Here is a 13993-nt window from a genome sequence, read left to right on the forward strand (position 1 = left end):
CAAGCCCACCTCCCGGTCGTCACCACACAGCCCCTCTCTCTCCCTGAGTCCAGGGTCCCCAGCAGCTCTGTCTCTCCATGTCATGGTCTCTGCCTCCATCTCTGGTGTAACTGCTTCTCTGGATATAGGGTCCTGCACTCTGCTCTTCTACCTTGATGGTCCCAGGGTTCCTTGCTCCTGGACTGCAAGATCAACCACTCTTCTCCTTTTGCTACAAAATGTCTATGTTTACATTTACAATCAGTCCTGGTAGCAATTTTTCACTATTGAACCACGAGTCTTATCCCCATCTCCTTTCACCAGCCCCATTCTTAAAGGTTAGAAACCACTCAGTGGAGAGTCTACCTTCCCCCATACCCTCTGAAACTAGGCTTCCTCTTGAAAGCTTGTAAGCCAGTCACTTCATGCCTTTGTAGTCCCCCCATATTGAATATCCAATGTCTAAGTTGCCCATCCCTGTCAACCCTGTGTACAGAGGGGGTGGGAATGATCCTCACTATAAAGATTCATTCCCTCTCTTGAGCTACTACATCCATAAGTATAGGTCAAGTTCATCAAACTGTAGCAAATTATTCTCTTTTTTTCTCTTCTTTCTTCCTCTAGTCGAGTTTTGATCATCCAGCTGTTGAAATCAGGTCAAGTATGGGCATTCTAGTGCATCTCCCCTCACTTCATATCAGCTGGATACTTCACTCTCTGCTCAAGTCCTCTGAGCCCATATCCTTGTCCCTGGGTCCAGGAATTCCCAGACCTCATCATACTGCAGGCTACAGGTCTCAATCCAGGTAGACAGGAGTCTATTGAACATGGTCAGACTTAGTTTACAACTTTATTGCTGTTTTTCCTACACTTCCCCTTATTGGTAGACCAATGTGGTCACCAGCAAGACCATATGCCTACTCGTGTATTCCCCTTGAGTCTCAGTCTTGGAAGGGTGAAAGGGGGTTTACCCTGAGGGTACCCAATCACTTGTCCTGATGGCTCCCCTGGGAACAACTTGCTTGTTCTTGTAGTAGTCAATTGCACTGTCTTTGTTTTTTATTTTTCCTGCTGGTCTCGCATTGTTATTTTGATTTGCATCTCTAATGGCTAGTGGTCATGGACATTTCTTCATATGTTTGTTTGCTGCCAGAATCTCTTCCTTGGTGAAGTGTCTGTTCATATCCTGTGCCCATTTTTGAATTGGGTTATTTGTCTTTTTCTTGTATAGGTGTTGTAGTTTCTTATATATTTTAGAAAATAGCCCCTTGTCGGATACATCATTTTGTATTTTGTCCCATTCCATGGGCTCCATTTTTACTCTTTTGGTGAAGTCTTCTGATGCATATATGCTTTTAATTTTTACTATGTCCCAATCATTTATTTTGTCTACTTTTGTTTGTGTAATTTTCACAATGTTTGATAGGCTGTGTGTGGCCTGCATTAGAGCCCTCAAATTTGTCCCTATTTTTTTCACTAATGGCCTTTATAATTCTGGGATTCACATTTAGGTCTTTATTCCATGCTGAGATGGTTTTTGTATATGGCATGAGGTAAAGGTCTTGTTTCAATCTTTTACATATTGCTTTCCAGTTCTGCCAGCACCATCTGTTGAAGAGACTATCTCCTCTCCATATAATATATATATATAGGCCCTTTGTCAAAAAGTGCTGTATGTGGATAGGTTAATTTCTAGACTCTTGATTCTGCTCCACTGATTTTATGTATCTTTCATTGTACCAGTACCAAGCTGTTTTGACAACTGTAGCTGTGTAATAAATTTTGAAATCAGGGAGTGAGAGGCTTCCAACTTTATTCTTCTTCTGAAGCAGTGCTTTGTTTATCTTGGGTCTCTTTCCTTTCCATATAAGGTTTGTAATTGTTTTTTTCCATCTCTTCAAAGAATGTTGCTGGACTCTAGTTGGGATTGCATTGTATGTGTAGATTGCATTGGGCAGTATTGACATTTTCACAATGTTAAGTCTTCTTATCCAGGACATCATATGTTCTTCCATTTTTGTAAGTCTCTTTTGGTTTCTTATAGTAGTGTTTTATAGTTTTCTTTGTATAGGCTCTTTGTTTCTCTGGTTACATTTATTCCTAGATATTTCATCCTTTGGGTGGCTATTGTAAATGGTATTACTTTCCTAATGTCTTTTTCAGCACTGTTGTTATTAGGATAGAGGAATCCAACTGATTTTTGTATGTTGATTTTATACTCTGCCACTTTGTTGAATCTTCCAATGAGATCTAGTATCTTTTTTACTGAGTCTTTGAGGTTTTCTATGTATAGAGAAATATCATCTGCAAATAGAGAAATTTTCATTTTCTCTTTGCTAATTTGGATGCCTTTAATTTCCCTGTCTTGCCGTATAGCTTTGGCTAAGTCTTCCAGTACAATATTGAATAGGATTGGTGACAAATGGCATCCTTGTCTGGTTACTATTTGCAAAGAGAAAGCTTTCAGTTTCTCTGCATTGAGGGTAATGTAGGCTGTTGGTTTTGTGTGTATGCTCTTCATTATGTTGAGGAATTTCCCTTCAATTCCTACGTTGTTGAGTGTTTTTATCAGGAATGGATGTTGGATTTTGTCAAATGCCTTTTCTGCATCAATCGATATGATCATGTGGGGTTTTTTTTCTTTTTTATTATTTATATGGTGGATTACATTGATTGTTTTTCTAATGTTGGACTATCCTTGCATCCCTGATCATGATGTATTATGTTTTTGATGTGTGTCTGGATTTTGTTGGCTAGGATTTTGTTGAGAAATTTTCATCTATGTTCATGATGGATATTGGTTTATAATTTTCTCTCTTAGTGATGTCCTTCCCTAATTTTGGTATGAGGGTTATGCCTGCTTCATAAACTGCATTAGGCAGTTTCCCATCCTCTTCTCTATTCTGAAATAATTTGAGTAGAATTGGTGACAGCTCTCCCCTGAAGGTTTGGTAGAACTCACCAGTGAAGCCATATGGACTCGGATTTCTTTTAGTTGTGAGTTTTTTGATGACCTAATCAATTTCTTCTTTTCTACTTCATTCTATGTAAGTTTATGTAGGTCTGTTTTTCTAAAAATGTATTCATCTCTTCTAAGTTGTCAAATTTGTTAGAATCCAACCCTTTATAGTATTCTGTTATTATTCTTTTCATTTCGTTTGTTCCATTGTGACATCACCCGTGTGGTTTTTACTGTGTGTTACCTGTGTCTTCTCTCTCTCTTTTCTTTTGTTAGGTTTGCCAATGGTTTGTTAATTTTATTAATCCTTTCAAAGGACCAGCTTCTTTCATAATGATTCTTTCTATAGTTTTTCTGTTTTCTATCTCACTTATTTCTGCTCTAATATTTATTATTTGTTTTCTTTTGGTGACTATAGGTTTCCTCTGTTGGTCTGTTTCTAGTTGCTGGAGATGCTGTGTTAATATGTTCATATTGGTTCTTTATTCTTTTTGGATGTGTGCATTTATTGCAATAAATTGTCCTCTCATCACTACCTTTGCCATATCTCAAATATTTTGTTATGCTGTGTTTCATTCTCATTTGTTTCTAGGAACTTTGTGAGTTCATGTTTAATTACTTCCACTCCTCAGTCGCTTTTCAGCAAGGTGTTATTCAGTTTCCATGTATTCAACTTTATTTCTTTGGACTTCATACTATTGAGTTCTAGTTTTATAGCACTGTGATCTGAAAAGAAACTTTTTGGTATTTTGATATTTGTAAATTTGTGGAGGCTTGTTTTGTGGTCTAACACATGGTCAATTTTGGAGAATGCTCTATGGCCACTGGAAAAGAATGTGTATTGTGCTGTTGTTGGGTTGAATGCTCTGTACACATCGTTGAGGTCAATTTGGTTGATTGTGCTGTTTAGTTCCTCTGTATATTTGTAGCCTTTCTTTCTGGTTTTTCTATTCCTTTTTGAAAGTGGCATATTAAAATCTCTCACTATATTTGTAGATTTGTCTATTTTGTTCTTCAATTCTAGTAGGGTTTGCTTTCTTTATCTCAGTGCTGTTTCATTGGGAGCATATATATTTATTATGGTTATGTCATCTTGCTCAATTGACTTTTTAATCATGACATAGTGCCCTTCCTTTTCTCTTATGCTGGTTTTTGCCTTAAAGTTTATTTTATCAGAGATTAGTATTGCTACTCCTGCACATTTTTATTGCAATTAGCTTGGTATATTTTTTTCCAACCTCTTAACTTTTTGTCTGTTTTTGTCTTTGTGTGTAAGGTGTGTCTCTTGCAGGCAACATATTGAAGGGTTTTGTTTTCGTATCCATTCTCCTACTGTGTGTCTCGTCACTGGTGCATTTAAGCCATTGATGTTCAGTGTAACTATCGATAGGTATGAATTAATTGCTGTCATTATGTTAATTTTTGTGGTGCTTGTCATTTCTTTGTTCTTCACTCCTTCTTGTGCTGAGTTCATGTTTTTGTGCTATTTCTTGTCAATTTCTATTTAGTTTTAAAGTTTCCTTGTTCTACTTGGATCTTAATTTTAATGGTAAGTTGTGAAGTATTAACTTTCTTTGAGGTTAACTCTATAGTCTACTAAATTTTTCCCTCCATCTAAGACAGTCTATTGTATCCTGCATTCTACCTGAACTCCTCACCACCAGGGTCTCTGTTCCTATATTTTTTTCATTTCTTTGACATTGTTACTATTTTGGTGTTTGATTGGCCTCACAGGTCCTCTGAATCCATTTTTGTAATTTTGTTCTGTTCTGAACACTGCTATATATCGACTGAGTTCCGGTGGTGTTGCCACATCAATCAATTTCTAGTAGTTGCCTGTTCCTATTGGGTTTTATTAAAAAACAAAAAAACAAAAAACTCCCTTTAGGATGCTTTGAAGAACTGAATTGGCCTTGACAGTTTCTTATCTTCTGTTAATCCTGGAATGTTTTGATTGCACCATTGTATTTGATTGACAGTTTTGCTGGGTAAACAATTCTTGGTTGGCAGTTTTTTTCTTTTAGGGTTTTATAAATGTCTTCCCATTGCCTTCTTGCATGGTTTCTGCTTTACTTGGTTTTGTAAGTAATATTTTTCTTTTCCGTGGCTGCTTTTAGGAGTCTTTCCATGTCTTTGATTTTGGAGAGCTTGATTATATGTCTTGGTGATTTTCTTTTGGGGTCTATCCTTCCTGGGGTTCATTAAGCTTCTTGAATGCTTATTTTCTCATCCTTCAAGATGTTAGGGAAATTTTCTCAACTCTCTCCTTTGTGGACTTGTGTGATTTTTCCTGTTCCAGAGTGCCAATAATTCTTAAGTTATTCCTCTTCATTTTATCCAACATGAATCTTAGATTCTCTTAGATTTTTAAATCATTTTTTATGCTTGCTCTTCTATCTTAGTAGTATTGAGAGATTTGTCTTCCAGCTCCCTGGTTCTGGCTTCCATCTCTTCAACTCTACTCCTTTGTCTTTCAGTGTATTGTCCATTTCTGATATTTTATTATCAATCATTGGTGTTCTTGTTGCAGGTTTTGACATTTTTCCAATGCTCTATAAACCTTTTTTTATTACTCCTGTAGCACTTTCCTGATTTCTTCCTTATATTCTTCCACCTGTCTGTGGAGTATTTGTTTTTGTCTCCATATCATTCTCCTGAATTCCTTCTAAGGCAGATTCAAAGCCTGCTCTTCTTCTAATGGAAAGTCTATGTCTGCTTCCAGCTCGTTTGTCTCAGTCACTCTTTTCTGGTTTTGAACATGTGCTGAGGTATTTTGTTGTTTTTTTCTTGGACATTTTCAGTAGTTTGATGGGTTTTCAATGATTAAATGAATGTATGTTGCTGTTTTGTTAAGCTTACTGATTGTCTCCTAGTGAATGTGATCTGGAGATAGGATTCGCTTTTTACGTCTCTTATTACTCAGCTGAAGGCTATCTTAGCAAATGTTGGCTATCTGCATAATGCCTAGAAGCTGGAATTTGCTCCTGTCCAGATGGTGGAATATTATGGGGTGTGCATGTAACTTGGCTATATGGTCACAATTGCTGCCTTTTCTTTGTAACATAGGGAGAGAAAGCTTCCGTCCTCCAGGAAAAAAAAAGTGAGTTCAAAAGGACCAAATACAGAAGCAATATAAAAGCAGAGACAAAAAACACCACACAAAAATAAAACCATAGCCAACTGTCCAGTAGCCTTTACTGTGCAGGTCCCTATGCATGCACAGTAGAAATCTCCAGCGGTGGGTGGGGGTGTCCACTCACTCAGGCCCCTCCTCTATTCACCACCATGGAGGTATGCAGATAGATATTGAAAAATGAATGGAAGAAAGATTGTCCACTATTTTTATCTCTGAAAGTCAGGTATCTGCGTATGCACAGTGTAATTCTCAAAATTGCTGCACCCTTGTATATCATAGTTGGTGTTGGCTTTTGCCTTTTCTGTTGGGGTTTTACAAGGTGCAAATAAGTTTTGGCTGTATGGCCAAGCCTATTGTCTCCTGTTAGGTAGGGCTGGGATAAAGGTTCCTGCCCAGGTCAGCTTTAGGGCTGAATCCCAGAGTCACATGTCATAAGAAGTAGCCAAAGGATTAGCTTGTGGGACCATTCTCAGGGATTTCCTCTTTGTGTCATGGGAAAATTGTACCCTGTGGGTGCAGCACTGGGCCTTTTGGGGAGGTGCTCCCACTTGACTAAAGGTGTCTGGGCTGGGCAGAGAGGGAGCAACAGCAGAGAGGAGGAAAGAAAAGTGTAAAAAGCCATTACACATATTATTCCAGAAGCCGCTCCATAGTTTCAGTGCTGTATTTATGGTTCCACTCTCTGATCTCAGCCCAGGATGAGGGGCCTGCAAGTAGTATCCCAATAGATTCAGAAATCATCATGTATTCCTACCACATTCAAGTTTGTCACCTGTGGGCACCTAAAATTGATTCCCCATAGTTTATATTAGATCCAAAGCCATGGAACTGTTCTGGCAAAGCACTTTCTCTGTTGTTTTCACACTTCCATGCAGGAGCCTCCCCTGAGTGTCTCTGCTTCTCCTACCCCCAAACCAGAAGTCTTGGAAATTATATTTTAATGTCTCACACAGGTTCAAAATCAAGATATTGATCATGGTTAAAGACATCTGAATAACTGACAGTCTGGATGACCTGCTTTCAATGTGTCTTCATATGATAAATAAGTTGATTATAATTTTTCCCCTCCATATGGAACTCTCTAGACAGCTGATTGAGTTTACTGAAAACACAGTGACATCACTCTTCCTAACTGAGTGATCCAAGAAAGAGCAAGGTAGAAATAATGCTTTCTTCTACAATTTAAAAAGTTATATACAATAGTTTTCATATTATTTTTTGGTTTCATATGTAAGGTGTACTCAATGTGATAATTTGAACTTTTAAAGTAGATCATCAAACATTTATTCTGAGTCTACCCTGAGTAGATTCAAACCTCCAACCTTTTGCTTAGTAACTGAACCAGTTAACTATTTACACCATACAGGGAGTCTAGGGTACTACAGAAAGACATGAACACAAATATGAGGAGAATAGAATTATGAGGGCTATAACTGAGACTAGTTACCATGGAAAATACTAGAATGAGAGTGTCAGTCACCATAGCACACAAACCCTGAAAAGGTACTCACTCTAAATCACTGTTTGATTTCTGATCTTCTAATTTTGTGTTTTATTCTTTTAAGTGACCATTCAAATTTCCTAGAATAAGGTTGAGTAGCATTTCTTCCTGGGGGGCTAAGGAAGGCAACAGATAATAGGAATAGTAAAACTATCAGCCTAAAGCTCCCAAGGGTTTAGGACAGCATAAGCAAGATCTGTTAGCCACTAACACCCAAAACAAATGGGCATTTTGAAGTGTAAAGATGTCAACCAGTGAGAGATTAGCCCAATTCAGGAATACTTCAATGTATGATTAAATCATACATATTGATCTGTATTAGCTATGATATGGAAATAGCTTGGAAAACATGGCTCTAAACCTCAAGTAAAGGAAAGAGTACAACAAATGAAATTTAATAGAAAAGGCATAATATTTACAATAATTGATATTAGAAAATATGGAGCATATTGATTTGCAAAAAATTAAATCTAGAAACACATCTTTTTATTGAAGTTAATTCAAAATTGTCCATAGAACTAATGGAAATACAAAACTATAAAACTTCTAGAAGATAATATAAAAGACTATATCATGAATTTGAAATAGAATTAATACCAGTTATCTCAACCTCGTCCAAAAAATAGAAGAGGATATAACACTTCTTAACTCACTTTAGTTGTGATGCCCTTGAGTAGGTTCCTATTCATAGCAAACATTTGCACAAAGGAACAAAACACTGCCCAGACTTGAGTCAAACCCCAAATCATTATGCATGAGCCAATTCCTGTTTCCAATCCACCAATCCATCTCATTGGGGTCTTCCTCTTTTTCACTGAACATGCATTTCATTTACCAAGCTTCATATCCTTCTCCAGAAACTGGACCCTCCTGATAATATGTCCAAAGTATGAGAGATGAAGTTTCCTTCTCCTGAATTATAAGCAACATTCTGCATATAGTTCTTCCAAGGCAGATTTGCTCTTCTGGTAGCCCAGGGTACTTTAAACGTTCTTTTCCACATCATAAATTAAATCATCAATTCTTCTCCAGCCTTCCTTATTCTTTGTCCAACTTTCACATGATTATGAAGCTTTTGAAAATAACATGGCTTGAGTGAGGCACATTTTACTCCTCAAATTGACCTCTTTGGTCTTGAACACTCTAAAGAGGTCTTATGTGACCAATTTGCCTAATGCAATATGTTGCTTGATTTGTTGACTGCTGCTTCCATGAGTGTTGATAGCAGATTCAAGTAAATTAAGTGTTTGACGATGTCAATCTTTTCTCCATTTATCATGATGTTATTTATTGGTCCAGTGTTGACATTTTTTGTATTCTTTACATTTAGGTGTAAGCCATACTGAAGGTTGTGATCTTTGATGTTCAACAATAAGTGTTTTAAGTCCTCTTCGTTTTCAACAAAAAAGGTCACATCATCTGCACATCACAGGTTGTTAATGAATCTTCCTCTAATCCTGATGCTACATTATGCATATATGTATTTGCTCAGCAAATTGATTAAATAAGTATGATGAAAGAATACAGCCCTATCATACACATTTCCTGATTTTAAACCATCAATTGTTTAACAATTGTCTCTTGGTCTATGAATAGGTTCCTCATGAGCACAAGTTAGTTTTCTGGAATACTCATTCTCCACAATATTTTCCATAGTTTTCCATGATCTATGCAATTTAAAGCCTTTGTATAGTCAATAAAGCACAGGTAAACATCTTTCTGGTATTTTCTGCTTTCAGCCAAGATCCATCTGACATCAGCAATGTATCCCCTTGCTCCACGTCTTCATCTGAATCTGGCTTGAACATATGGGAGTTCCCTGTCAATGTAATGTTGCAGCAAGTTTTGAATTCTCTTTAGAAAAATTTTACTTGCATGTGATATTAATGATATTTTCCAGATATTCCCACATTCCAATGAGCCATTTCCCTTTGTAACAACTCAAAGGAGAAGAAACAACTGTAAACATCAATTAGTTATTTGAACATGTACTCTAGGGAAATTGGAAGTTGTTAAAAATGAAATGGAGTATATAAAGATTGATATCCTAGACATTAGTGAGCAGAAATGCATAGGTATTGAACATTTTGAATCTGACAATCACATCCCTTACTATGCAGAGAATGACTAATGGAAGAGGAATGGCATTGCAGTCATCATAAAAAAGAACATTTCAAGCTCTACACAAGTATAACTAATATCACTATTAACCAACCACTAAAGGCAAGGCTATGAGCCAAAACTGACTCAATGGCACTTAACAACAGCAGCAATGCCAGTGATGGTGAAATTGAAGAATTTTACCAACTTCTTCAGTCTGAAATTGATCAAACATGCAATCAAGATGTATTGATAATTTCTGATGATTGGGATGCAAATGTTGGAAACAAAGAAGAAAGATGAGTAGTTAGAAAATATGACCTTCGTAATATAAACAATGCTGGAAATCACATGATAGAATTTTGCAAGACCAATGACTTCTTCATTGCAAATAGCTTTTCTAAACAACATAAAAGATGATTATACACATGGACATCACCAGATGGAATACTCAGAAATCAAATTCACTACATCTGTGGATTTGTTGTTGTTGTTGTTATGTGCTGTGGAGTTGGTTCTGACTCATAGCGACCCTATGCCGGGTTTCTGAGGCTGTAAATCTTTACAGGAGCAGAAAACCTCATCTTTCTCCCATGGAAGAGCTGGTAGTTTCAAACTTCTGACCTTGAGGTTAACAGCCTGATCTGTAACCACTACGTTACCAGAGCTCCTTACATATGTGGATGAGATGATGTGAATGCTCCATATCATTAATCTAAACAAGACTAGAGTGAGTCTGTCGAACAGACAATCAATTATTCATTTGCAAGTTCAGACTGAAGCTGAAGAAAATTAAAACTAGTCCACAAGAACCAAAATATGACCTTGAACACATCCTATCTGAATTTAGAGACTGTCTCAAGAACAGATTTGATACAATAGATACTAACAAATAACAACCAGAAATGTTATGGAATGATATGAAAAAAAAGCATACAGAAAGAAACAAAAGGTCACCAAGAAGATGAGAAAGAAGTAAAAGACCAAAATGGACATTAAAAGAGACTCTAAAACTTACTCTCCAGTGTAGAGATGCTAAAGAAAATGGAAGATAGGAGGAGGTAAAAGAGCTGAACACAATATATCAACAAGCAGCTTAAGAAGACAAAATCAATTATTATAATGAAATGTGCAAAGATTTTGAGTTAGAAAACTAAAAATGAAGTGCTCTCTTATCATTTCTCAAGCTGAAAGAACCAAAGAAAAATACAAGCCTTGACTTGAAATATTGAAGGATTCCATTGGCAAAATATTGAAGGTTGCAGACAGCATCAAAAAGAAAATGGAAGAAATACATAATCACTGTACCAAAAATAAATTGTGAATGTTCAACCATTTCAAGAGGTAGCATATGATCAAGAGCCAATGATATTGAAGGAAGAAGTTCTAGGTGAACTTAAATAATTGGCAAAGAACAAAGTTCCAGAATCTGATGGAGTATAAGTTGAAATATTTCAACAAATTGATGCAACACTAGAGGCACTCACCCATTTATGCCAAGAAATTTGAAGACAGCTACCTGCACTATTCACTTCTTGAGGTCTATATTAATCTGACATCAAAGCAAGATAATGTTACTACAAGAAAAGAAATTTCATCAAATATCCCTTATAAATATAGATGGAAAAATTCCCAACATATTACTAGAAAACTGAAACCAACAGCATATTTAAATCTAGCAGTATCAAGTACAGGATAAATTATGGAAATTTTGAATTTAATATACAGTAAAAAGGAAGAAGTATAAGCCAACACAATGATTTGACATTGTTCAGGCATTACTCATTTAATTAATAAACTAGAGATTTTATAATTTGATTTGTAGCCCAGAGAATCATGTGCATCATGAGTTATGCACAAAATAAAACAAGATTGTTTAGACAGGAAAACTTATTTGAGAACCCTCAAAATAACCATCAACAGTAGGATAGATTGTTGTTAAGTGCCGCTGAGTCAGTTTCATCTCATAATCTCCCCATATAGGGTTTTCAAAGAGCACATGGTGGATGACTTTTGAGTTAGCAGTCCAGTTCTTCTCCTAGAGAGTCACAATAGGACCCTGGAGGATAAAAGAGTAATTGCATATTCCCATATCCTAATGATAATCACACATAATAAAAGCTACTCAGAAAACTACATCTATATGATATAATATGGATAATATCAAGAATATGTGTAATAAAATACTATTCTTGTAAATTATTCTAAATTTTTAATCATGTTCTAAAACAGAAACCAAATAAAAACTACAATACAGCTTAAAAAAGCATCATTATAAAACTTATGGATAGTGTTTACTTCTCAGAAGAAAGAGGAGGAATAATAAAAAAGTTAGGTCATGAGTGTATCATTGTTGAGTCCTACATTTAGCATTGATTAAAATGAACCAGGATTTATGATTATTTTTATTCTGTAAGTGTCTACAGATACGAGAGATGATATTAGGGGATGAGTATGTAACCAACAACAAATATTTAGTAGTCTAATGAATTTGTATAGTCACTTTGGAGGAATTCAGGAGGTGATGGAAGTGATGACTGTGAAATTGATGCCACTGATATTTATGCTATAACTATTACTGGTTACATAATAAAAAATCTATTTAAACCTACCAGATTGGCAAAATCATATGCAGAATAAGTTATGGAAAAATAGGATTTAATATACAGTAAAAAGCAAGAAGTATAAATTAGCAACACTTGGCATTATGCAGGCATACTCATCTATTTCATAAACTAGAAATTTTATATTTTTATTTATAGCACAGAGACTCATGTGCATGATTGGTTAAGTGCAAGATAAAACTGTTTAGACAGGAAAACAATTATGGATACATGATCAAATGGTGCAGAACTAAAAATACATATAAATATAAATATCCTTTCATTTATGTTGCAAACTCCTGGTTTGGCACCACAGGATAAGCACTCAACCTCAAGGTCAGTTTGAACTGCAAGATCGGCAGTTCAAACTCACCAGGTGTTACAGCAAAAAGCCCTATACAGAGTTGCTATGAGTCAGAACAATCTCAATAGAACTTAACAACAACAACAACCTATTTATGTTGCATCAATAATTATAATATGATGTGAAAAACATAAAACCAAATTTTATAATAAGCTATTAATATCATCACTAACCTGTGGAGTGCCACAATCACATTGTTCTGGTGGTTCCAAAATCCCATTTCCACAATTTCTCTCCATTTGTCTTCCTTGTAAAGTAACTTTTAGAACAGTTTGATTCTGAAGACATTCAAATTCAGGTCGTGTAATTATATATTTAAATTCATCCAGGTTGCAACTGCTAAACAACTTCACACCATGGGCATGTCTAAAATTAAATTATATCTCTCAGAGGAATGGAATAAGGTCAACATCAAATTAAAACTCTCTTAATATAGTGATGTTAATGCTCTATTACTTTACTTAGAGAAGAAGAACAAAAAAGGAGAGTACATTTCACTTTTAAAAAGGAATTCAATTCTGATTCCTGTTTCTTTTTCAATTTTACTATGTACAAGAAAAAGAGAAACAAATTTCTTTGGAAAACTAAAGGGTTAAGAATTGAATTTATAAAACTCAAATCTGTGTTGCACTGCCTAAACAGTTCCATTAGACTGCTCGTGTGTTGCTCTTACTTGACAATGTCATTTAAACATCATATAAACAATAAGGATTATACATGTTTATATTTAAATCTAACCCCTAGTATTGTTGTTTACCCCCTAAAACTTTAATTTTCATACCTTATGATAAATCATAAATTATAAATTATAATACTTTTAACTTGTCATTACAGAAAAATCAATTCTTAGTTTCTTAATACCAGTTTTGTAGGTAATTTTTAATATATAGCTTAAGCCAATACATACAGGCAAAATACAAAAGAAAGAAATAAAAAATATATATTTCTTAAACCAATATGATCAAAACATCTAGTAAATAAAGGAAAATTAGATAATGGAAATAATCTCTATATGGTGGCTATGGAGTTTAAATAAGTAAGAATATGTCCAAACACTAGTGTTTGACATACAATAATTTATATATATATATAATGTCTTATTGTTAATTATGTTTATGTGATAGTTTATATGGGAGAACATTAGTTATACATTTCATTGCCATGGTTACAATCCCCTCCATGCATCATCAACCAACCAAAGGGGTATATACTACAAGCCTACACCCCGGTCATCAGCACACAGCCCTTCTCCCTCTCTGGATCTAAAGTCCCCAGCTGCTCCATCTCTCCACATCATCGTCTCTGCCTCCATCTCAGGCATCACTGCTTCTCTGGGTAGGGTCCCGCTCTC

At 35.6% G+C, this 13993-nt stretch overlaps 1 protein-coding gene across 1 annotated transcript in view; it reads right to left on the bottom strand.

Annotated features, from left to right (window-relative positions):
* LOC102833226 (disintegrin and metalloproteinase domain-containing protein 18-like) overlaps positions 1 to 13993 on the bottom strand; it is a gene marked incomplete at its 5' end in the record, with an annotated part of 250534 nt that overhangs the window by 168719 nt on the left and 67822 nt on the right. Inside the window, one exon of the mRNA XM_006859992.1 lies at positions 12816 to 13008. Within this exon, the coding sequence (XP_006860054.1) occupies positions 12816 to 13008 (193 nt within the window). The remainder of the gene's footprint in view (positions 1 to 12815; positions 13009 to 13993) is intronic.

The sequence above is a fragment of the Chrysochloris asiatica genome, unplaced genomic scaffold (assembly GCF_000296735.1).
Source record: "Chrysochloris asiatica unplaced genomic scaffold, ChrAsi1.0 scaffold00035, whole genome shotgun sequence".
Lineage (NCBI taxonomy): Eukaryota > Metazoa > Chordata > Mammalia > Afrosoricida > Chrysochloridae > Chrysochloris > Chrysochloris asiatica.